This window comes from Chamaea fasciata, unplaced genomic scaffold (assembly GCF_029207755.1).
Source record: "Chamaea fasciata isolate MVZ Bird 193981 ecotype frontalis unplaced genomic scaffold, bChaFas1.0.hap1 SCAF_17, whole genome shotgun sequence".
NCBI lineage: Eukaryota > Metazoa > Chordata > Aves > Passeriformes > Sylviidae > Chamaea > Chamaea fasciata.
In genome coordinates, this window is record NW_027094102.1 from 8,198,855 (window position 1) to 8,222,614 (window position 23,760).

Below are 23,760 nucleotides of genomic sequence, written 5' to 3' on the forward strand. Positions count from 1 at the left end.
CCCCGGTGTGTTTATTTGCTTGTTTATTTGCAGCTCTGCTCAAGGTCAGGGCTGGCAGGAGACTTTTGGGGGCACCTTGCTGGCCTGGGGTTGTCGCACTGGCCCTCGGCCGTGCCCTTCCCTGGGCACTTGCCCTCCCCTTGCCCTCTGCAGCACCGGGATCTCTCCTACTCACCGATTTCCATCGTGGCAGTGCCAGCGGCGTGGCAGCAGGCGGTTCTGCCATGCTGGGGTCTGGCAGGAGGGCTGGACACAGTGCCACTACAGATGGACCAGGCAGACTGTCTCTGGAGCTGAGCCTGGTGAGATGGTGCCCTGTGGGACAGCCGGGTGAAGGGCTGGAGGAAGCAGGAGCCTGGGAGGCTTAGGGCAGCAGGGATTGTCTGCAGGAAGGGACTCAGCAGAGCTCCCCACACCTGTGACAAGGGTAGTTGAGCTCGGGGGGGTGGGTTGTCCCCCTGTGCCTAGGGTCAGCTGAACTCCCATCGTGAGGTCTGTCTGCAGGGACCATAGAAAACCCGTTGGGTGGCAAAGCTGTTGCATTGCCAGTGGGCCCCCTGCACATGTCCTGGCTGCTCCAGTGTTGGCTGTCCAGCAACTTGCCAAGCCCAGCATGACCACTGAAGCTCTGGGTGCCACTTCGGCCTTATTTATCAAAAGGGTGAGCAGTGTCTCCACTCAGGTTGTGCTCTGGATAGCATGCATGAGCTGCATTACAAGGACTGGAAGGGCTCCAGCCCCAGCAACCCCACAAGAGCTGGATCAATGCAGACGCTCTGGGGAGATGGTGGGAGTGGGGAGCAGGCAGGGCTTCTGCCTGCAGTGTCCGGGCTGGCACCTTGCACTCCTCTGGTTAGGGTGTTGGGATGTCAGCCGCAGCCCCACTGCAGGGTGCCATGCTAACACCCAGTCCAGGAGCACTGGGATGTCTGGGGAGCCCAGATCCAGGACCAGGAGCTTTGCTGGAACTTGTGTCCACGGCCATTTCCAAGGCAGGGCTTGGACTGTCGGAGAATCTGGGAAGCTGTTTAAATGCAGCCAGCCAAAACGCCTGTGCTGGAAATCCTGCGCTGCAGGGCCGGCTGATCAAAGGGAGGATAATCCCGGGTTTAGGAAGGAAGAGGATAGGTCTGAAGTAGCAGTTGGTCCAATTTGGGTCAGGCAGTGAAGGAATCCAGCCCAAAAGGCCACTGGGTGTGCTTGCTGACTGGAGGGTGAAAGCACAGCCCTGGGATGGGGGGAGCATCATACTCCACCATCCCGCCCCTGACCCCCACCCCCACTCCCCTGCCACGCCGCAGCTGGAGCGGGCTCTGCTGTGACACTGCCAGCACAAACCAGCACTCCTCTGATCATCAGTGGTCTCTGCCTCAGTGGGGCTGCAAGAGCTGTGTGGCCTCTCCAAGGGTCACCCTCCCCAGGGCAGCTGTCGGACACTCCTGTGCAGGGTAGAAAGAAGCCGGGTGGGCGCAGATATGCCACTGCCATAAGAATACCTTGGCCATCCCCATCTGCCGTAGGCGCCCCAGACCGACAGCCCAGGGCCAGGCAGTTTGTGTACAGTCAAGTCCCCTTGATAGCCGGAGGTGACAGAATAGCGGCGTGGCCTCCCTGGCCAGCAGCTCCTGCAAAACGGCAGCAGCTGGGGACATCAGCCAGGGCCACGTGCTCGCCCATGTGCTCGCTGGCCTGCTGGGGTCACCCTGGGGTGCCCCTTGCTGCAGGCAGAGCCTCGGGAGTCCAGATGTCCTGTGGCAGAAGTCAAGGTGTCCTGTGTACCTCCAGGGGAGCCCCAGGGCATCCCTAGTGCCATGAGCAGCCCTCGCACTGCTGTTGCCCCTGGGGCTGAGGGGACCGGAGTGGGGGTGGCAGAGGGAATTCCGGAGCTGTCAGCAGCCCTGTGCAGGAGCACAGACGGAGGCGCGGAGGGCTGTGAGGTCGGGGTTACCCCAGCCACGGCCCCCTGACCCACTGCACCTCCCGGGCAGTGCCGCAGCCCTAGTGCCCGATGTCCCTGGCTGGGGTTCACTGTGCTCTGGGTGCTGCGGAGGCGACGGGCCGGCCGCGGTCGGGTAGCAGCCTTGGCAGCAGCTCTGGTTAATTAGCCCGTGGGGGGTGGCTGCTGGGGCTACCCCAGCCAGTGCTCAGTGCCCCGCGCCGTGTAAAGCGATTAGGGAGGATTTGGGATAAGGGACATGACGCTTCCCAACCCAATTTAGGGCTAAGTAAAAAGCCATTAGAAGATCAAATTGTGGCTGGTGCTGCTGCCTGAGCGCTGCCTTGGGGGGCTCCGAGGGTGCTGTGACGGTCCTTTGACGCTGCCGTGTTTGCTCTGCGCTGCCCCAGGCAGGCAGGTTGGTGGAAGCCCTGCCGAGAGTGGGGCTGCGCGGTGCCCACGGCGGGGCTGCGGGTTCCTGCCAGCGATCCCGCCGCCAGCCCTTCCAGCCGCCGCAGCAAATTAAAAGGCCGATTCATGTTGAGTGATCCCTGGGGAGGGGGCCGGCTGAGCGCCGGGATCGAAGCCTGGCACGGCTCGGCTCGGCTCTGCTCAAACTGTCTCTCCCGGCTCGGCTGTTGGCTTTGGGGCTGCTAGCCCCGTCCAGCGCTCCGGCCCTGTGCTGCTCTGTCCTGGCTGCGCTGGGGGAGCGGAGCAGGGGCAGCTCCGTGGGCGTTGGTAGGACTGGCAGTGCCCCACGTGTCCCCAGGGCCGGGAGGCAGCACCGCATTTGTGCCGCCGGGCAGGGCTGGCCGAAGCAGTGGCAGGTGAGGGACGGGTGCTTTGCTCCTGCCTGCCCTGCCTGCCCCTGACTTCACACCACGGGTCTGAGGCAGCTACCGGGGAGAGGCTGCACCAGCCCCGCTGCGGCAAAATGGTCTCCGTCAGGAGCAGGAGCGGGAGCGGGAGCGCTTTGTCACCTGGGACCCTGCGCCCTGGTGCTTAACTCCTTCCAGTCTGTGGGGCTGGAGTGTCGTGGAAGACTGAGAGTCTCCCCGAGCCGTGCTGCATCCTCATGCTCACCAGCCTGGGGCCTCTCCCAGTGCTGGTCCTCGCAGCAGCAGCATCAGGCGAAGGGCTCCTGCGCCGCGGGCCAGCCCCAGCAGCCTGGGTGATGTCAGCACGGGCCGCGGCCCCGGCGTGAGGAGCGCTGGCCGGAGGTGGGGTGGAGGGGCTGCGAGCTGTGGGTGCTGTGAGTGCCATGGGAGCGTGGGCACCCCAGGGTGCTGCTGGCGCCTGTCGTGTGAGCCGAGCAGGGCCAGTCCCGTGGGGTGGGGCTGGGCTGGGGCCGGGGGTCCGGACGCACCATCCGTCAGGCGCCGGTGGGCCAGGGCGAGGGTGCCATGTGGGGCCAGCGTCCGGCTGCCTGCGCCGTTACATAAGAGCGGGAGCCGAGGCGGCCGTGGCTCGCCGTTGCCATGGAAACCTGCACGGTGATGTCGTCGGCTGGGTACCAGGCGGTGAGGCGAGGCCCCCGCGGGCTCCGTTCTCCCGGAGGGGTCCCAGAGCCTTGCCACGTTTCGAGCATGTCGCCCTGCCAAGCTGCCCGTGTCCCCCGATGCCACCCAGCCCCAAGGGGGAGGCGAGCTCCAGCCACCCCTGCTCCTGCACCCTTGTGTTGCCACACTGGGGATGGCCGCAGCATCAGCCTGGGGGATGTCCTGTCAGTGTGGTGGATGTTTCACGTCAATGTGGTCCCCAGAGCTGGTGCAGATGGGCAAGAGCTGTGGCGAGTGGGTGGTTGCCAACCCACAGCATCGCTGTTACCTAATGACAGCAGAGTTCACTGGGGCTTTAGACCAAACACAGAGCAGGGAGCATATGAGGTTTGTGATGAGAGCTGTTATGGGGAGATGCAGGGCAGGCACATGCCAGTGGTGCAACCTGGGATGCTGGGTGTGTCCAAGGGGACTCTGGAGTGAAGCTTGTGGGACCTGTGGGCCAAGGTGTCCCCGTGCCACTGCCATGGCCATTCCTGCACAGGAGGAGCCTGCAGGCTGTGCCTTGGTGTTTGGCTGTGCTCTTAGGGACACTGCTGCCCTGCGCTGCCCCATGCTGGAGGAGCCCAGGGATGATGGGAGTTGGGGGCCAGCCCGCAGGTCGGTGTCACCTGTAGCACTTGAGGCTTCACCTCCTGGTCAGGCAGAAGTACCCTGTCTGCCAGGGAATTGCAGATGGTGAATCACCACTGCACGCGGGCTTCCAGGATCCCAAATATGAGTCAACTGGCAGGAGAATGGCGGTCTTCAAAGGACCAGGATGCTCCAAATGGTCGCAGGGTCTGTCTTGTGGCTGCCACCATGAGTGGGTGACTACACTGTTAGGACACCATTCCTCTGCCCCAGGGCACTCGTAGGCTGTGGAGGGGGTGGTAGAGGGGGCAGTTCTCTCCCTGGCCCCAAAGTGTGGACATGGTCTGTGACCCTGTCCATGTGGGCAGCCTGCCCAGCAGTGCGGTGGCCAATGGCAGTGTGACTGCTCTGGCTGCAGGGCTGTGCTGGTGGGATGCGTGTGTGGCAGGGAGCCTCTCTCCCTCCATTGGGGGCTGGGGACAAGCCTGGCTACCCAGGTTTCCTCGTGCCGTGGGTGCCCCCTCAGCTGCTCTGCCCAGGACTGTGTCCTTTGGCTCCTGATCCCCATGCCCCGGTCCCCCTCTGCTCTGGGCCTTCTCTTGGAGCTGTGCTGCTCCAGCAGCACCGTCCTCACTGCTGCTCCATTTCCAGCTTGATTTATTTCTGCTGCTCTGCAGCTCAGCTGTTTTCATCGCTATTAAGCCAACTCCAGGTTTCTTCTGCACTAGGTCATTAATGCAGTGAGTGGCTGTGGCCCCTGTCCTGGTGCTATGTGGCCCCTATGGGCCTGGCACTGCTGTGGGTGGCTGCACTGACCTGGGTATCACCTGCCCTCAGTGGTGTCACCTCCAGATGCCTTCCTGCCCTGTGACTCCCATCCCTGTGGTGCGTGCCTGAAAGGAGGACCAGACGCCTGGCCAGTCGCCCCACTCCAGGCACTGTGCCGGGACCGTCCCCTCTGTGCTGATGCTGAGCAGCCGTCCAGATCCTGCCCCTGCAGACGCAGTGCTGAGGGCAGTCCCAGAGAGCTCACCCGCAGGCACCCTGTGCCGTGAGTTATTGCTGCCATGCATCCCGCCGGAGGCTTCCCCCCGGATCCACTCTCCTTGCCTCACTGCGTGGATGCGCTCCGGCGACTCCACGTGTGAGCACGGCCAGGCAGGGCAGTGTGTGGCTCCTGGGGATGGCAGCCCCTGCCCGTGTGCGGTGTGGGAGGTGATGCTGGTGGTTGGGATGCCGGCCTGCCATCACCTATGGTGGGTCTGGGCACGAGCATGGTGCACACAGCCCTGGCAGCTCTCCTGCAGGAGCCACGGGCTGCTGTGACCCTCACAGTGGTGACCCTGTGGGGTGGGTGTTCCCCAGGTGTGGGTGGGGCAGGGGGTGCCTGACTGACTCAGTGATGTCTCCGCAGGTGATGGCAATCCCAAGGAGAGCAGCCCCTTCATTAACAGCACGGACCTGGAGAAGGGCAAAGAGTACGATGGCAAGAACATGGCCCTCTTCGAGGTAGGGCATGCAGGCAGTGGGGCATGGGGAGGGGGCTGAGCTAAGCAGCTGTCCCACAACACCCAACCTGCGCCCTGGGCACTGGGACATGCCAGAGCCCCAGGCCAGTGTTGGTGCACATTCCTGGAGGGGCAGGCAGTGGCGTAGGATCTGGTGAGGTCTCCTGGAGTTGGCTAGGGACCCGAGGGACTGTTCTCATGACTGGGGCGCTGCTTTCCACAGGAGGAGATGGACACGAGCCCTATGGTCTCGTCCCTGCTGAGTGGACTGGCCAATTACACCAACTTGCCACAGGGCAGCCGGGAGCATGAGGAGGCTGAGAACAATGATGGAGGCAAAAAGAAGCCGGTGCAGGTGAGGACTTAGGAGGGAGGTAATCTTCCCACTGTCTTCAGCCGTTGGCTGTGTAGTGCCAGGCCATAGACTGCCCTGGGAACAGGGGACCCCTTGGCCTCAACCAGGGGCAGTTTTACCCTGCGTTCCTGGCTGCTTTGTGGGAGGAGTGGGACCTCTTGCTCCTCTGCCAGCCAGGCCCCTGAACCCTGATAACTGCTGTTCCCTCAACAGGCCCCACGGATGGGCACCTTCATGGGTGTCTACCTGCCCTGCCTCCAGAACATCTTTGGAGTCATCCTCTTCCTGCGTCTCACCTGGGTGGTGGGGATTGCTGGCATCATGGAGTCATTCTGCATGGTCTTTCTCTGCTGCTCATGTGTGAGTTTTGGAGCCAGATAAGCCTCCACTCTCCTGGGGGTCACCAGTCTGGCTGACTGGACTATGGAGAGGTGCTCTAGCAGTCAGCCCACCATGCCCTGCTCTGCTCCTGCCCCAGCTTCAGCCCCTGCCCTAGCTCATGCCCCACTTAGAGCAAGGAGAAGCCTTCAGCTTCCCGAAGGAATCAGCAGTGGAATGCTGCTCAAATGGTGACCCAGATCGTAGCTGCCATGTAGGGGGATGTGCTGGGGATCCCCTGCTCCGGTACCATACTGTGCTGCAGAGAGCCACCTTGCCAGAACAGTCACCCCAGGCAGAGGCTGGGAAGGCTGGCCGTGTCCAGTGTCCTGGACAGCCTGACCCCCCCCCCCCCCCCCCCAGTGCTGCCAGCCCCTCCAAGGGCTCAGCTCTCTCAGCGGTGCTGCCAGCCAACAGCCCTGCCCGCCCACTCACCCATACATCTATCCATTCATCCTCCCTGGGCATCGCTGCCCTGTGGCACATCTCAGCGTGGCCCCAGGGAGCCCCATGTCCTAGCATGGCCCCAGCTCTCCCTCCTGCTCCCCTGTCCCTCTGCCCAGCTCTGCCGGGTGCCCACACTGTTTTTCTTCCTGCAGACGATGCTGACGGCCATTTCCATGAGTGCGATCGCCACCAACGGTGTGGTGCCAGGTAGAGCCAAGCCCGCGTCCACGCGTGTGCCACGTGTGAGGGCAGCTGGTCCCTGCGGGGTGGGATGCCTGCAGGGGCTTTTCCCAGGGAGCATCCCCCGGGGCCGCCAGCCGCTCCCCAGCCTTCTGCCACCAGCCCGCGCGGGATCCCCACGGCCCGGGGGAGCGCGGTGCTGGAGGCGCCACCCGTCCCCAAAGCCGCGAGGTGCAGATGGCAGCGAGAGCCGCCAGCCGCGGCTCCTCCCTCCGCCAGACTGGCGAGGCCGCGGGGAGCCGGGAGACACACGGCAGGAGGATGGGAGCAGGGCGCGCCGGGTGCCACGGGCTGGGTGGTGGGGTGGGCTCTCCCACCGCCGGACACAGCAACGCTGCTGTGTGTGGGCTTTGCCCCCCGGGAGGCACCATGGGGTCTGGCCGGTGGGTGCCCTGGCTGCCTCCCCCAGAACATGCCAGCCCTGCAGAGCCCTGGGGAGCTGTGAGCTGCGCCAGGCTGGGCACATCACTGACAGCCCAACACGGGGTGTAATTAAAGCTATTTATCATCCTGCTGCCGCAGTGGGACCATCGATCCTAGCAGCCCAGCTCTAAGGGCTCCTCTGGGAGGATGGAGCAGGGTATGGCCCAGGTCCCTGGGGCTTCAGCTCCTGTCTGGTGTCCAGGGAACACCTGTGCCACTGGCCGTTGCACCTGGCTGCTGGGCTCCTGGGGAATGACTCTGCCAGTGTTGTCACTCTTGCTACTGAGCATCTTGCTCAGTGCTGGAGCAGGGCCTATGGCTATCCTGGTTCCAGTCTGCCCTCTGGGATAACTGGCTGAGGGTGTCACTGGGGTCTGGCTGGGATCCACTTTTGCTCTCTCCGACAGCGGGTGGCTCCTACTACATGATCTCACGCTCCCTGGGACCTGAGTTTGGTGGGGCTGTGGGGCTCTGCTTCTACCTGGGCACCACCTTTGCCGGTGCCATGTACATCCTGGGCACCATCGAAATCCTGCTGGTAGGTACCTGGTCCTTGCCTTGTGCATAGCCATGGGCTCAGCTCCTGGCAGTGCAGGGGGCCTGAAGGACCCTTCCCTGGGATCCCCTCTGCAGGCTGTTAGCCAGGTGGTGATGCCATGATTCTTTCCCAGGCCTACATTTTCCCAGCCATGGCCATCTTCAAGGCAGAGGACGCCAGTGGGGAGGCAGCCGCGATGCTCAACAACATGCGTGTGTATGGCACCTGTGTGCTGACCTGCATGGCCACCGTTGTGTTCGTGGGTGTCAAGTATGTCAACAAATTTGCCCTGGTCTTCCTGGGCTGTGTCATCCTCTCCATCCTTGCCATCTATGCTGGTGTCATCAAATCGGCCTTTGACCCACCAAGCTTCCCGTGAGTATGGGGTTCTGCAGGGATGCAGCAGGGCTGGGGCATGCAAATGCTGAGTTCCCATGTCCCCCCAGGATTTGCCTCCTGGGCAACAGGACCCTCTCACGCCATGGCTTTGACCTCTGCACCAAGATGGTGGTGGAGGGGAACGAGACAGTTGGTTCCAAGCTCTGGGAGCTTTTCTGCACCTCCCGCTTCCTCAATGCTACCTGTGATGAGTACTTCACCATGAACAATGTCACTGAGATCGAGGGCATCCCCGGCGCTGCCAGTGGCCTCATCCAAGGTGAGCACGTGCCGACAGAGGCATGGGAACATGGGCATGGGCATGAAGGCATGGGAATGGAAGCGTGGAGAAGGAAGTGCAAGGGAGCTGTGGTGGGGCAGTGGCTGTGCCTTCTGGGCAGCTCTGCCAGCAGGCCGTCCTAAGCATGGCTCTTCAGCCATGCCAGGTGTTATGGGGGCAAACAGTGCTGGGTCCAGGTGAGAGGGCATGTGGGTGATCGTTGCTGGGGGCTGCTCTGCTCCTGAGGTACAGTGAGCTGTGCTTATACTGTGCTAGGCAGTGGGACAGACTCCTGCACTGGGTGACAGAGCAGGGCGCTGCAGCCACCTGCACGCAGTCTGTGTTAGCCAGTGGGGTGGCTCAGCATGATGCCCAAAGGCTAGGGAGGAATAAATCCTCCCTCTGCTTCCTCTTGGCCTTTGGAAAGGCTGGTATTGATTTGAGGTTTTGAAAGAAGTGATCAGCTCTTGGGGCCACTTAGCTGCTGTGGCTACAGCCCGGCTGGGAGAGTGGCCAGGACCACAGAAAGATAAGTGAATTTGGTGGGAGGGGCCACTTATGACCTGTTTTTCTGGAGATGCTGGTACATCTGCCAGGTGCTCACGCTCAGCAGTGGGTGGCAGAGGCTGATGCTTTGTGCACATTCAGAGGGTGTCTGCAGACCCCCATGCCAGAATGGTTGTTGGGACTCTGGAAAGCAGAAGAGCCACGAGCAGGATCAGTCCTTCCTGATGGTTGCAGGGCTGCCTCAGCCATCCTGCCCTGGTGTCTGAATGGACGCAGGCATGGGAGCTCAGACTTGGCTAAGCACGTGGTGCTCAGGGCTGCAGCTGTGGCTGTGATTAGTGGAGTGCAGTCACAAGGTGTTTGGGAGCCTCCCAATGGTGTGCCACTGAGGTCTTTTGGGTCAGATAGGAGCTCCTGGCTGCTGAGTGGAATCTGCTCCTGTTGGCAATGGTGCTGCTGGGGAGGGGGTGCAGACCCCCACCCACCGAGCTGGTCTCTCTCAGGGCAACAGGAAGCAAACACTCCTGCGCTGGGGGCATCAGGACAGGGCCAGGACCCCACTCTGGGGTGGCTGGTGACAAGGGTGACTGGCCCCAGAGCATCTTGAGAGAGGTGGCACAGTTTGACCCTGGCAGAGATGACTGGGGCTTGGTGCGTCCTAGGTGAGGGGCGTCTCTGTAGGGAGAAACACTTGTTTCTAGGAGGATGAGACAGGCAAGGCCAATAGGGGTTGCCAGCCCCATCTGTCACTTGTGAGCAGCCATGAAGGGGGCTCAGTGCCGAGTGCTGAGGGCTGGTCCCTGGGGGCCCCTTTGCCCCTCCCTGCAGCCCCCGGCAGTGACATGCCAAGGGCAGTTGCCTCTGCCCGCCCTGCCTGGCGCTGGCTGCTCTCCACTGCTCCAGTTTCTCCCTGCGATCTGCGGCCAGAGCAGCACGCGGAGAGACACTAAGCCTGTTACATCAGCCCCGCACCTCATAATCCCATCAAAAACATTATCAAGTTACTTTGACACGATCCACTTCCCTTAAACCTGTGTTGATCAGCATTAATTATATTACCCTCTTAATTATTTGCTACTGCAATCCCATGTCAGCTGCTCCAGTATCTTGTGGGGATGCTGCCAGCAGCAATATGAACCTGTTCTGGTTGCCCACCTGTGCTGCCATCCTCACCCTCTGGTTGCCCGTAGCCCCGTCTGCTGCTGAGGCAGCTGCTCAGTGAGGCCGGGCAAGGGGAGGGAGAACCAGACACCCCCCAGCTCCATCCCTGTGGGGTGGGGATGGGCGTGATGTGTTGGGTAAGGGGGCTTATGGGCATCTTATGCCAGCGCCACTGCCCGGCCTCCTCCCCCCTCATAGAGAACCTCTGGAGCTCATACCTGACCAAGGGCGTGATCGTGGAGAAGCGGGGGCTGCCCTCAGTGAGCTCCCCCGACACCCCAGTGGACATGGACCAGCCCTACGTCTTCAGCGACATGACGTCCTACTTCACCCTGCTCGTCGGCATCTACTTCCCCTCAGTCACAGGTGGGAGTCGCCGCCGGCCCCGCTCCGTGCCGCGGGCACACCGGGCACGTGCCGCCGGGCGTGCTCGGCGGGGCCCCACGTGTGCCACCCCCGCGGTGGGTGCGGCGGTGACAGCGGCGTCGCGGGGGCGGCTGGTCGCCATCGCCTCCCACGCGGCCGCCCGCGCTCCAGATCTGACGGTGCCGCCCGGTGCGCGCTGACGTCCCGCCGCTTCGGTATTTTTAGCTCTCCGGGGGCAGAGGAGCCCCCCCGCCCCAGTCCCGCTGCGGAGCCGAGCGGGGCGCAGCCTCCGGGGCTCCCCTGCAGCTCCCCCGGGGCCAAGGCCGGCGGGAGCGCCCGGGTTGTCCCGGGCATGGCGAGCGCTGGAGGGTCCGGCATTGCGGGGTCCCCGGCAGCCGCTCAGCCGCCGCTGCCCTACCTCCCGCTGCCCATTCACCAGCAGCTCCCGGTTTTTGCAGGACACCTGTCCCCCGGTGCCGCGGACTGTGGGGTCCTGCCCCGGGCTGCTGCTGCGGCCGGAGCACGGGTCATCCCTCGGGCTGTGTTGAACCCGCCTGTGCAGCCGTGTCCCTGCGTGACCTCCTGCCCTCCCAGAGCAGCGTCGGGGCTGGACCCTGTCCCTGCCCCTGCGGCAGCCACCGTCCCTGCTTCAGCTAATTAAGGGCTAATGAGACGAGGCACTTGAGAGCTTTTGAGCCTAATCCTTGAGTGGCCTCAGACTGCGGTTTGGGGTGGGGAGGGGAAGTGCTGGGGGGGATGAGAAGAGCAGGCTGGGTACCCCAAGCCGCAGCAGCGCCTCCTCCGCTGCCCATCATGTCTGGTTCCCATCCTGGTATCCTGGTGCACACCGAGCCGTGCCCTGCTGCACCCAGGACTCACACGGTGCCTGGCATGAGGGTATCTGGGACAGGTATGGGCTGTAGCTCTGCTCCCCCTGACACCATCCTCTCTTTCCCCAGGCATCATGGCTGGCTCCAACCGCTCTGGAGACCTGCGGGATGCCCAGAAGTCCATCCCCACGGGCACCATCCTGGCCATTGCCACCACCTCTGCAGTCTGTATCCTTCAGGGCTTGCCTGAGCGTGGGCTGTGGGGCTGAGGGTGGGTGGGTTCTGCAGGGAAGATAAGCTCGGGCGCTTCACTGGGCTGGGTCAGGGTCCCAGGCCACCACTGGCTGGGCAGGCAGGACTCAGCATCCTCCTGGCTCTCCTTGACTACTTGGCAGATATCAGCTCTGTTGTCCTCTTTGGAGCATGCATTGAGGGGGTCGTCCTGCGTGACAAGTGAGTGTCCCGAGGCCATGGGGAGCATGGGAAGAGTCTGGCAGCCCCCTGGAACAGGCTAGGGCAAGCGCAGTCCCAGGGGCAGGCAGAAGTGTGGGGAAGGCTGCAACCAAGACACACTGGGCAGACATGGAGGCATTGGGGGGCTCGTGGTTGTCACTGGGAAGGGCGGCTGCAGCTTGTAACAGGCACTGGGGGCTTGTGTGCACCCAAACCATCCATGTTTTGCTGCATTTCTCCCGCTCCGGGGCTGCAGGCAGCCACTTGTTTGTCAACAAGCAGGGCTGCCTGTGCTCCTGCCTATCTGGGGCAGCCCTGCTCACCGCACGTGGCAGGTGACACTTCTGGGTCGCCAGCACCAACACAAACAGGATCCAACTGCATGCATCATCACTGCCCCCCCAGCACAGGGACGAGGAGTCCTGTCCCACACCTGCCCTTGTCCTTGGCCAGGCTGACGGGTACAGGGATGAGGACAGACCCCTGGCAACCTCTGACCCTGTTCCATTGCTCACCCCTCGAGGGGGTGGGCCCTTGCCCTGCTGTGTCACATCCCCCCAAAGCAGTGTCGTTGCGGGGGGCTGGGTTGTGCCACTGTGGTGCTGGTGCTTTCGGGGCTCGGTCATGGGATGGAACCGCAGGTGATGCTGATGCCCCGCAGGTTTGGTGAGGCCGTCAACGGAAACCTAGTGGTTGGCACCCTGGCGTGGCCGTCCCCGTGGGTCATTGTCATTGGCTCGTTCTTCTCCACATGTGGGGCTGGGTTGCAGAGTCTCACTGGAGCCCCCCGCCTCCTGCAAGCCATCTCCAGGGATGGGATCGTACCCTTCCTCAGGGTAGGTGACGCCCGAGTCCGGTGCTGCCCCACCCTGAGCGCCCACTGTGGTTGCGGATCCCACCATCATGAGAGACCGGTGGGAACCCACCCTGCCACCTCCCGGAGCAGCCCCACTTCCCTGCCCTCATCCCGCCGGCACCGGCACGGCGGTGGGCGGCCGTGGTGGCTCTGGCTGCGGTATCGGTGGGAGGAGAGTGTCGGGAAAGGTCAGAATTCCCTCCCCCCCGCTGCCGTGCCGCTTCATATTTTATCTGCTCTCTGAAGACGCGTTCCCACAACCTCATCTCTCCAAATCCAACCCGACAGCTCCCCCCAGGGAAGAGCGGGCTAATTTTATCCTCCCTCCTTCTCCTTGCCAGCCCAGCCCGAGCTCTCGCTCGCGCCGCCCTCACCCTCTAATGCGTCCGGACACGCGCCCCCGGCCCCCTCCCCTGTCCCCTCCCGCGTCCCCAAGGCCGCAGGAGGGGCCACTCTCCCCCGGCAGCCTGTCCGTCCCAAGCACAGGGTGCCTGACTCTGCTAGCAGTGGCCAGGCTGAGCTGGGGCTCATCCCTGGTGGGGGTACAGGGGCTGCTGCGCTGGGTGTGGGGATCTGCCGGGAATGGGACTGTCAGCAGGAGCCAGCCCTGGGAATGCTGCCCTGGCAGGTTCCAGCATGGGGCATGTGCCAGCTCATGGCACCCAGTGTTCCCAGTCTCTGCTGCTGCCAGGGCTGGGTATATGGGAGGGTCCAGTCTCATCAGACTGCACTGAGTACTCTTGCCCAGGGCTACAGGGCACTGCAGAGCCTGACACGCCCCTCTCCCCCCACTTCCAGGTCTTCGGCCATGGCAAAGCCAACGGAGAGCCGACATGGGCCCTGCTGCTCACAGCCTGCATCTGCGAGATCGGGATCCTGATCGCCTCCCTGGATGAGGTGGCTCCCATCCTCTCCATGTAGGCAGCGTGCTGTCGACCCGCACCTTCACAAGCAGCGGGTGGCGAGTGTGGGTCTCTGCTCCTCGTGGGGGGAATGCACCTGCTGCCCTGCCCCCTACCTGGGAAGAGGGGGGCCCTGCAGGCACTCTGGGGTCCCATCTTGGCCAGCACTGAGGCTTGGATTCTCCACGGCACTGCTTCTCTGTCTGTCAGTGGGGCCTGCTCCAGCACTGGCCACCCCGGGGCGAGGAGGTGTGGAGACTTCAGTCCCTCACAGCACGCCCACTCAGCCCCCTGCTCTCTCCTGCAGGTTCTTCCTCATGTGCTACATGTTTGTCAACCTGGCATGTGCGGTGCAAACGCTGCTGCGGACACCCAACTGGCGGCCCCGCTTCCGCTACTACCACTGGTGAGCCGGCTGGGATGGGGCAGGACAGGGACACCCCAGGACACCCCGGTATGGGGACCCCAGGGCACGCTGACAGCTCTGTGCTCTCTGCAGGACCCTTTCCTTCCTGGGCATGAGCCTCTGCCTGGCCCTGATGTTCATCTGCTCCTGGTACTACGCACTGGTGGCCATGCTGATCGCTGGCCTCATCTACAAATACATCGAATACCGCGGGTAAGGGAGGCCATGGTGCTGCGGGTCCTGGCCAGCCCCCTGTGGCCACTTGGCCTCTCAGTGTGGCTGCTCAGCTCCCCCAGGATGCTCCAGGGTGCTAGTGTGGTGCTCTGTGGTCAGAGCCATGGGCATCTCTTACGTGCTGGTGGTTCCTGCAGGGCGGAGAAGGAGTGGGGTGATGGGATCCGGGGCCTGTCCCTGAGTGCAGCCCGCTACGCCCTGCTGCGGCTGGAGGAAGGGCCCCCACACACCAAGAACTGGAGGTAAGGCTGGGCAGGGAGATGGGGATCTGAGGGTGCTGGGGCAGGGACACGCTGGGTGCGGGCACTGACTGCAGGACCCTCCTTCCAGGCCGCAGCTGCTGGTCCTGGTCCGTGGGGACCAGGAGCAGAATGTGGTGCACCCGCAGCTCCTGTCCTTCACGTCACAGCTCAAGGCTGGGAAGGGCCTCACTATCGTGGCCTCTGTGTTAGAAGGGACCTTCCTGGACAACCACCCTCAGGCGCAGAGGGCAGAGGAGGTGAGAGCTGCCTGCCCCAAGACAGGCTGTGCCAGCAGCAGGTGCTCCTGGTCCACAGGTGCCCAGGGTTGTTTCTGCCCCATGGCTACGGCTGCTGGCCTTGGATGGCCCAGAGAGCTTTGGAGTGGCATCAGGCAGAGCCTGGGGACTCCATGCTTCACTGGTGCTCACAGTACCACAGGGACCTCTGGACCCCTCTCCCCTCCAAGACCAGAGATGCTAGCACCAGCCAAGCACTGGTCCCAGTCTTGGCCAGCTGCTGCAGGACCTGGCACAGCATGGCATATCACAGCACAGTGCCCAGCCAGGAGCTGCTGTGCTGCTGGGCTGAGCGGATTCCACAGCCTCAACCCTCTCCACAGTCTCTGTGGCCCTGGTGCCAGGCAAGGTGGGAGACAAGCCTTTCCCCGCCAGAGTGAGAGCACTCCCCACCCCCTGCACCCGCAGGGTGGCACATTAATGAGATTAAGCCCTCGGAAGCAAACAGTTTCTCTCCCATGCAGACATGTTATAATTTCTCTGAGTAAATAACTCTAATTGCTGCTCCGCTGCCTGTCAGAGCCCTGGCACAAGGACACCCTCCACTCTGCATGGTGCAGAGCCATGTGCCAACTCTGTGCACCGCTGGGTATCACCCCCCTGGCCTGGAGCCACTGGCCTCTGTGAGGCCCAGAGACCCAGGCACCCTGCGAGGACCTGTACCCCACAGCCTGCACCCTGCACCTCACAGCCCTGTACCCCATACTCTGCACCCCCTGTTCTATACCCTGTACCCTACACACCTCACCTGGTCTGGGTTGGGCCACTGCTGGCCCTGGCAGCTGCTGTGCCTGTGATCCATGCCTGTCCTCGAGGCCCTGGGATCTCTGACTTCCCTCTTCCTTGCAGTCCATCCGGCGCCTGATGGAAGCAGAGAAGGTGAAGGGCTTTTGTCAGGTGGTGATCTCCTCTAACCTGCGGGATGGCATGTCCCACCTCATCCAGTCCAGCGGGCTGGGGGGGCTGCAGCACAACACAGTGCTGGTGGGCTGGCCCCGCAGCTGGCGCCAGAAGGAGGACCACCAGACCTGGAGGAACTTCATTGGTAGGCACCGTGGAGGGTGGGCGCTGCTGGGCTTGGCGGGCTGCAAGCTGCCCTGGCTGACGTGGCCCTTCCCCTCCCAGAGTTGGTGCGAGAGACCACAGCTGGGCACCTGGCCTTGCTGGTGGCCAAGAATGTTGCCATGTTTCCGGGCAACCAGGAGCGGTTCTCGGAGGGCCACATTGATGTCTGGTGGATTGTCCATGATGGGGGGATGCTGATGCTGCTGCCCTTCCTCCTGCGGCAGCACAAGGTAGGCCGGGCCCTGCAGTGCAGGGCTGGGGCTTGGGCTGCAGCTGTCCCTGTCGAGCCGTGCCTAAGCCTTCCCCATCCCTTGCAGGTGTGGCGTAAATGCAAGATGCGCATCTTCACGGTGGCACAGATGGATGACAACAGCATCCAGATGAAGAAGGACCTGACCACGTTCCTGTACCACCTGCGCATCACCGCAGAGGTGGAGGTGGTGGAGATGGTGAGTACTGGGATGGGGCATGCCCTGCAGTCAGGGTTGCTGTGCATGGGAGAGCCAGACAGAGCCTGACGTGGGGCACACAGCACCATGGGGGGACATGCTGGGCCATGCTGGGAGCAGTTGGTACAGCTTAGCCTGCCCTAACAAATTTCTCATGTTCCCCCCATAGCACGAGAGTGACATCTCTGCCTACACCTACGAGAAGACGCTGGTGATGGAGCAGCGTTCCCAGATCCTCAAACAGATGCATCTCACCAAGAATGAGCGGGAGCGGGAGGTGAGGCTGCAGGACAGGCTGGGTGGGCTCTGACCCCTGTGGTGGCTCTGATGTGAACCGAGCTGCCCTGCAGCTCTGTGTGCTCATCCCAATGGAAAACTGGGCCTCAGGCTAGGCTCTGCCCAGCCAAGCCCTCTTGTGCCCCAGTCCCTTAGCTGACCTCTCCCGCACAGATCCAAAGCATCACAGATGAGTCTCGTGGCTCCATCCGGCGCAAGAACCCGGCCAACACACGCCTGCGCCTGAACGTCCCCGAGGAGCAGGCTGCCGACGGTGAGGAGAAGCCAGAAGAGGAGGTGAGGGGTTGTACCAAGACACAGCCATGCAGGTAGCTGGCCCCAGGCCCTGCCCACCATTCCCCTCTTCTCTCTGCAGGTGCAACTAATCCACGACAAGAACGCCACCACCTTCTCCAGCAGCTCTCAGTCCCCTGGTGATGAGGTGGAGGCAGCTCCTGAGAAGGTGCATCTCACCTGGACCAAGGAGAAGTCTGTTGCTGAGAAGAACAAGAGCAAGAGCCCTGTCAGCCCAGAGGACATCAAGGACATCTTCAAGCCGTACGGCCTCCCATGCTGCCACCTTGTCCCATCCATGCCCTGTGAATCTGGCTGTCCCTGCCCGCCCCAGCCAGGCGGGTGCAGGCAGGGCTTTGGCAGTGCCAGCTTGATCCTTGTCCTGAGGAGTGGTCAGGCAGCTTGGGTGGTCTGAGTGTGCCCTTTTAGAGGGGATGCGGGCAAGGTGGAGACGGGTTCCTATGTAGAACTGAGCCAGCAAGGGGTGGGGTGCCCAGGCTGGGTGTACTGCAGGGGGTGGGGATACACACCTGGTGTTCACCACATCTCTCTCTCTCTCTCTCTCTCTCTCTCTCTCTCTCTCTCTCTCTTTCTCCGACCCCATCATGCTCCTGGCAGGGAGTGGGAAAACTTGTAAGTCCGGGTTTGGCTGGGTGCCGGGGCTGGGGTGGAGGGAGCTGGGTTGTGCTCGTGGGGCAGCATGATGGGAGCCATCAGGGTTGCCCCTGTGCAGGAGGGCGGCTCAGTGAGCCGTGACAGCTGCCGTGCCAGACAGTTCACCCGGGCAGCGCGTGGCAGCTCTGGCTGCCAGCCCTGTGCACCGTGCGCTGCCCGCACCACACGCTCCTCGTCTGCCCTGTTACGTTGCCAGCAGCTCCCTGCGAGCCTGGGCTCAGGCACCCATGGTGACACTTGTGCTGTCTGCTCCTGCTCACTCCCACATGGCCCGGCCCCGAGCAGCCATGGTTGTCACTTCCCGTGGGCACCATGCATGGCCCTGTGGCTCATGGCCACTGGTGCAGGCTCAGAGTCACCAGTCACCTGGCAAAGCTTGCTGCACCCCGAGTTTGCGCTGCAGCCCAGCCTCCACTGCTCTAGGGCAGTCGGCCGGTGTTCCCTGTGGCCCCTTGGGCCTGTGTGGGGCTGGACACTGACTGTGGCTGTCCCGTGCCCACACGTGCTGTCGCCCACAGGAACCGGTCCAATGTGCGGAGGATGCACACGGCTGTGAAGCTCAATGAGGCGATTGTGGAGAAGTCCCGGGACGCCAAGCTGGTCCTGCTGAACATGCCAGGGCCTCCCCGTAACCGGAAAGGGGATGAGAACTGTATCCTTCTTGTGGGGCCAGTCATCAAAACCCCTCTATGCCAGGGGGACCAGGGTCATCCCCAAAACTGGTGGGTCTTTTAGGCAAGTGCCAAGAGGCACAGGTCTAGTTCCTGAGCTTGGACCCGCACACCTCCTGCTCCTGGCTGGGTCCAGCAGCTGCCATTGGCACCAGCCTGCCCGTCCCACATGTGGTGGGTGATGGGACCGCATGAGTTCACCTACACCCATGAGTGCAATGGCACATGACAGGGCCTGAGCAGAAGTTGGTGGGGCTCAGCCATCTGCTGGCTCAGTCACCATCCCCATCACACAGCACCAGCATGGCTGGGCTTCCCTGGCCCCTTGGTTTGGGACTGACCATGCCAGCTCCTGGCTCTGGTGTGGAAGTCTCAGTGCTGCAGGCTCAGCTGGGGCTGGACAGGGATGGCACAGGGCTGTCCCTATGTTCCAGTATGAAGTTTGTCCTCCTTGACAGCTGTGCAGACATGGAGTTCCTGGAGGTGCTGACGGAGCGTCTGGACAGAGTGCTCCTGGTGCGTGGTGGGGGCCGGGAGGTCATCACCATCTACTCCTGAAAGACGGCGCGAGAGAGGTTTGTCTGCACACTGAGAGCCCCGCCACCCCTTTGCACCGCGCTCCCGGAGGGGAGGAGGGAAGGCCGGATGGCAGCCGGTGCGCAGAACCTTCTCCTGGCTTTGGCCGTGCCCCTGATCTCTCCATTCGAACTGCAGCACCAGATCTTCCGGGAGCATCCAGCACCTGAGCAGCTGTTCCTCATTGCAACACCACAGCACTGCTGTCCTTGTTTATATATAAATATATACAGTGAACCGCGGACTGAGCACCAGAGCTCGGCGCTGCCTCCACCGCCTGCCCTGGCAGGGCCAGCCCCGCCGCCAGCCCCAGCACTGCCGCTGCAGCCCCTGGCCGGGCAGGAGGGCGGCTGTGCCGAGACGGACCTTGGCCCCACCGTGCTGCTACTCCTGCACAGACTCGGCTGGACGCGCCCGTGCCCTGTGCCCGCCGCCTGCGCCGTGCCTCCCTGCGGGGCGCTGGGAGAAGAGAGAGGCCCCCGCCACGCTCCCCCGCCGGACGCTTCTCTCCCCACCTCCAGCAGCGCCCGGGGCTGCCTCCCACGGCCCTGCACCCCCGCTGCCCCTCACCGCCGAGGGCCCGGGCAGCCCCACCTCGCCTCGACACCGTCGTCTCTGGAGACCGCGGGCTGAGCTTGTGGAGATGCAGCACGATGGTTTGGAGGAGGCAGAGGGCGGGGAAGGGCTGTGTGGGGTCAGGTGCTGGAGCGCAGCAAGGCCGTGAGAGCAGGAGCCCTGACCTAGGGTGGTTGGGCGTGTTCCCTGTGCCCCTTGCCTGACTCCAGGCTCTGTTTTCCCTGACGCTCTCCAGGTGTTTGCGCAGGAGTCGCGGTGTGGAGCCGCGGTGTCGGGAGCCGCGCGGGGGCCCTGCCATGAGCAGCGTGAGCCGGGGCCTCTCTCTGGCGGCCGGAGCCGCATGGGCAATGGGGACCCCCGTGGCACCAGTGCCTGCTCTGGCCTGGCACAGGGGTGTCCCGGAGCCCCACCCTGCTCCCCCGCCGCACTAAACTGGGGGCTCTCAGGGCCCGGTCCGGCTGGCCCCAGAACCTGCACATGTGTCTGGGTCCCCCCTGTGTCCCGCTGCACTCCCTGCTGCTGCCCAGGGCTTCGCTGCTAACCCAGCCCTGGCCGCGGCCCCAGGCAGTCACAGATGCTGCCGGGGGCTGTAGGACAGTCTGGAGCTGTTTGTATTTTTAACATATGCAAAGGCTGTTTGCTGATCTGACCAGCAAGACGTCACAGTGAGGAGGGGGCTGTAGGGGTCCCATTGCCCCCCCGGCATCATGACACTCCCTCACCCGGCTGGCCAGGGCAGCCCAGGCACCAGCCACGCCACAGCCGTCAGCCCCCCGCGGGCAGCAGAGCCCCCCGGGGCAGATCAAACACCTCTTATCTTTGGCAGCAGCTGCAGGGTCGCCCCCGCCGCCGTCCCCCCCCCCTCGCCCCCACCCCCAGCATCTCTCACAGAAGAGAAACTGAGGCGCTTTTAACAAATGTGAACGGTTCCAGGAACCACGCAGGAAGCGGTGCGAGGGCAGCAGGGTGCCGCTGGCGCCCGCCCCAGCCCCGTGTACATAGTGTACATAATACAGTACGTGTATTTTTAAAGTGATCATATTTATGTTAATAGAACCAGATGAAGTCTATATATAGAGATCTATATCTATTCTGAGAGATGCAGGGCTCTGCTAGCACCAGGCCGCAGGGACGGGGAGCTAAGCCGGGCTACTCCTGCACAAACCAGGAGCCCATCCGTTGCACCGAGCGCTCCAGAGTGGTGGTGGAGGCTGCAGCCTTCCCCGGCCACCAGCAGCCCCTGGGAAAGGGCCAGGTCGCAGGTTTATTCTCTTCTCAATTTAGCTTCTTAAGAGTTTTCAGGGAAAAGAAGTCACAGACTTTTCTGAACTTGTTTCACAGCAGACTTGAGCTTCCACTCAAAGTGCAGCCTGCTAAGAGTTGCCCTCTCCTGGCAGCGCTGGCAGCTTTGTGCCAGCCTGGGCCCTGGGGCAGCACTTTTTCCCTGGCCAGAGCTGAGCCCCTATGCTGAAGCACTCGCCCCTTCAGCCCCCCCAGACGCTCCCCAGTGCTGCTCCACACTGCAGCAGGCGCAGGGGGAGCGGGTGCTGCTACAGCATCCCTGCGGGTGTCCATCCAGGCAGCAGCTGCCTCCTGCCTGGCACAGGCAGCCCTGACAGGTCCCAGCTCCCGGCCCACCCGACTCCCTGCCAACCTTGGCTCCTGCCTCCCTGTGAACAGGAAACCCCCCTGCACCGGCCACTCCAGCCCCTGCTCCTTTTCAGAGCTCCTCTACTCCAGGTCCAGGCCAAAGCTATTTGGGGATGCTTGGATAAAAAGCAGTGGGTTTTTTGATGTTGGATTTTTTTTTTTTGCTATAAGATACTACTTGGACACACTCCTAGACCAAAACCAAGCCCCAGCTGCACATCTGTGCCTGTTCATACCTTGCTCCTACATTTCCATCACTCCCGAAGTGCCTCCCTTCTCTCCAGGAGCAGTCCCAGTCACAGCCAGACTTTCTGCCAGGGTAGCTCGGCTGCCTGTGTAGCTGCAGGTTTGTGTCACAGACGCTGCTGTGGAAGCCGCTCCCATAGGCATGGGGAGCTCAGTATTTACAGGGGGACTGTTGGGCTGAACTGAAACCTGGCTTCAGCGCAGGAGCTCAGGGCTGATGAGTGGTGCAGATGCACAGGGTAGCACTGTCCGGTCCTGCTGCTGCCTCAGCAGCCTGGGAGCTGTGAGAAGAGCAGCTAGGGGTCTGCAAGTGAAAAGTTCCTTTAGTTTTGGGAAGGGCAGCCCATGGGAACCAGCATTTGCCAGTGTCTAGCTGCTCTGTCCCTTGGAGCTGGCCCTATACCACCACACGCAAGCTCACGGGCTGTTTCCAGCCTCCCAAAATTATTTGAGGCACTTCAGCAGCAGCGGGGGAGGCACAGCAGCCTGCCCACACAGCTCATGTGTTAGCACCATGTTGTCGGGCCTCGAGCACTTGCCAGCTGCTCTGCCTCTTCACAAGATGCCACTCGCTCCCTGCAGTTGCCCTCTAATTGCAGCTTGGCTGCTGCCCCCTGTGCTGCTGGGCCTGAGGCAGCAAGCATGGTCCCCTCCTGCCCTGGCACAGGGCAGAGGGCAGGGGCAGGTTGTGTACAGCCCCTCTGCTGAGCCTGCAGACAGCACTCACCCTCACAGCATCAGGTGAGAGGCTCCTCCTTTGGCTGCAGGTACAGGGCAGTCAGGAATGACGTTTGCAGAGCAGTGGTGGGAGCAGCCAGGGCACACTTCTGACAGGTTTGCTTCATCCCCCCAGCATCACCAGTGGATTCCATTCTCCTCAGCATCACTTCCACCCTGATGGCAAAACCGTGGTCCCAGCTCCCCCAGGGAGTAGGAAGGCCATTCCTTTCCATCACTACTGCTGAAAAAAGGCATTTCCCTTCCCCATCCTTCAGCAAGAGCAGGGGCACAGCTCTGGACAGAGCCAGGGCTGCTCCCACACCCCTGCCAGGCAGTTTGGCTGTGGCAAGACAGGAGCTGGTTTCTACAGCGTGTCCCCTCGCTGTCGGCTGGAGAGGGCCAGTTTTAGCAGACAGCACTGCATGTTAGTTTACAAACCCAGCCCTGCACGTTTGGCCTCTGTGAGTGTTCAGTTTCCCCATGGAGCACCCTTCTGCCGCTCCACCGTGGTGAAGACAGTGTCCTCCTCTGGTAGACATGCAAGTTCCTCCTTGGCACATGCGCAGACATGGTCCAGTTTTTGTTCCAGATAGGAAGGTCTTGACCCCCCAGTTTGTTTTACAGGCAGGCTGCTGCTGGAGCAGCACTAAGCAGCACAACCCACAGGAGGGTGGGCTGGAGTGTGGCCACAGCTGGCAGGGAGTGTTCGGCCAGCACACAGCGCTGGTGGCACGTGCTCCAGTCCCTGCTTCAAGAGGGCCAAGCAGCCCTGGCCCCTGTGAGTGGCAGTGGGCAGCTCAGGTCACTGTGGAGGGCAGCTCAGGTCGCTGTGGCCACCACGCAGCACAGGCAGCAAGGCACAGGGCAGCAGGGACAGGAGGCACAGGCAGTATCCAGCCTGGGCAGGTGCTGGTCCGTGGCTGGACGAGAGGAAGGACAAGAGACTGCACAAGGGCAAGAGTTGCACTAGAAGAGTCAAGACCCTCCTCTGTGTAGCAGGACTAAAAACTAGCAGAAAGACCGAAAGGTCTGAGACCTGCTGGTTACAACACTTTCTGTGCTACATGTGCAATATATTTGTTATGAATGTTATCACAAAGTCGGTTCATTCAATACTCTTTTAATCACTGTAGCTAGATGTTCTCTGTCCATTCAAGTGACTTTTATTCGAGTGCAATATTTCAATAGACATGTAGTGACCTAGAATGCTTTGTGTTTTAGAGAATCTGTGTGCAGAGCAATGCAATTAAGTTTAAAACCTTGTAAATAAAACAGGTTGCAAACCAAAAAAAACCCCTATTAGGCTTGCATTTAATTTCTGTGTGTGTTTCAGTGTTGTGCATTAGGCCGCCTCGGTGCAGACCCCGTGTTCTCTGTGCAGGTGTTCATGGAGGAGTGGCTCCTCAGCTGTTGAATGCTCCCTGTTACTGCTTTACTGCTTTACCTGTATTCATTTTTCTAGACTCCTGTCTGCACAAAATGCAATAAATGATTTTATTACACCCTTCACTACTTGCATGGGGACTTTTCACTTGCTTCCTGGTCTCCCCAGCTATGGTGCACTATTTCCACCACAAGGAGCAAGCCCTGATAGGGTGCAGATTGCAGAGGAAGCAAAGCACAAGGGGAGGAACAGCCTCTCCAAAGGGATGCAGTTCCCACATTTAACCTCACAAAGATTTCTGGTCATCCCA

General features: G+C 62.1%; 1 protein-coding gene across 3 annotated transcripts in view; it reads left to right on the top strand.

Annotated features, from left to right (window-relative positions):
* Nucleotides 1-23,575, top strand: part of SLC12A5 (solute carrier family 12 member 5) — a 31,519-nt gene extending 7,944 nt beyond the window's left edge. For 2 of the 3 annotated variants that reach the window (XM_066198700.1, XM_066198698.1), the window contains exons 2-26: nucleotides 5,483-5,577; nucleotides 5,800-5,931; nucleotides 6,145-6,291; nucleotides 6,909-6,963; nucleotides 7,827-7,957; nucleotides 8,091-8,332; nucleotides 8,404-8,615; nucleotides 10,482-10,649; nucleotides 11,609-11,707; nucleotides 11,875-11,932; nucleotides 12,594-12,768; nucleotides 13,587-13,705; nucleotides 13,998-14,096; nucleotides 14,190-14,309; nucleotides 14,468-14,572; nucleotides 14,661-14,829; nucleotides 15,718-15,913; nucleotides 15,994-16,163; nucleotides 16,251-16,382; nucleotides 16,552-16,659; nucleotides 16,833-16,955; nucleotides 17,035-17,216; nucleotides 17,571-17,585; nucleotides 18,146-18,279; nucleotides 18,765-23,575. In XM_066198700.1, coding sequence (XP_066054797.1) covers nucleotides 5,483-5,577; nucleotides 5,800-5,931; nucleotides 6,145-6,291; nucleotides 6,909-6,963; nucleotides 7,827-7,957; nucleotides 8,091-8,332; nucleotides 8,404-8,615; nucleotides 10,482-10,649; nucleotides 11,609-11,707; nucleotides 11,875-11,932; nucleotides 12,594-12,768; nucleotides 13,587-13,705; nucleotides 13,998-14,096; nucleotides 14,190-14,309; nucleotides 14,468-14,572; nucleotides 14,661-14,829; nucleotides 15,718-15,913; nucleotides 15,994-16,163; nucleotides 16,251-16,382; nucleotides 16,552-16,659; nucleotides 16,833-16,955; nucleotides 17,035-17,216; nucleotides 17,571-17,585; nucleotides 18,146-18,279; nucleotides 18,765-18,856 — 3,278 coding nt within the window. In that variant the 3' untranslated portion in view covers nucleotides 18,857-23,575. The remainder of the gene's footprint in view (nucleotides 1-5,482; nucleotides 5,578-5,799; nucleotides 5,932-6,144; nucleotides 6,292-6,908; nucleotides 6,964-7,826; nucleotides 7,958-8,090; nucleotides 8,333-8,403; nucleotides 8,616-10,481; nucleotides 10,650-11,608; nucleotides 11,708-11,874; nucleotides 11,933-12,593; nucleotides 12,769-13,586; nucleotides 13,706-13,997; nucleotides 14,097-14,189; nucleotides 14,310-14,467; nucleotides 14,573-14,660; nucleotides 14,830-15,717; nucleotides 15,914-15,993; nucleotides 16,164-16,250; nucleotides 16,383-16,551; nucleotides 16,660-16,832; nucleotides 16,956-17,034; nucleotides 17,217-17,570; nucleotides 17,586-18,145; nucleotides 18,280-18,764) is intronic. The other variant, XM_066198699.1, reaches the window with a different exon arrangement.
* Nucleotides 23,576-23,760: the final 185 nt, after the last annotated feature.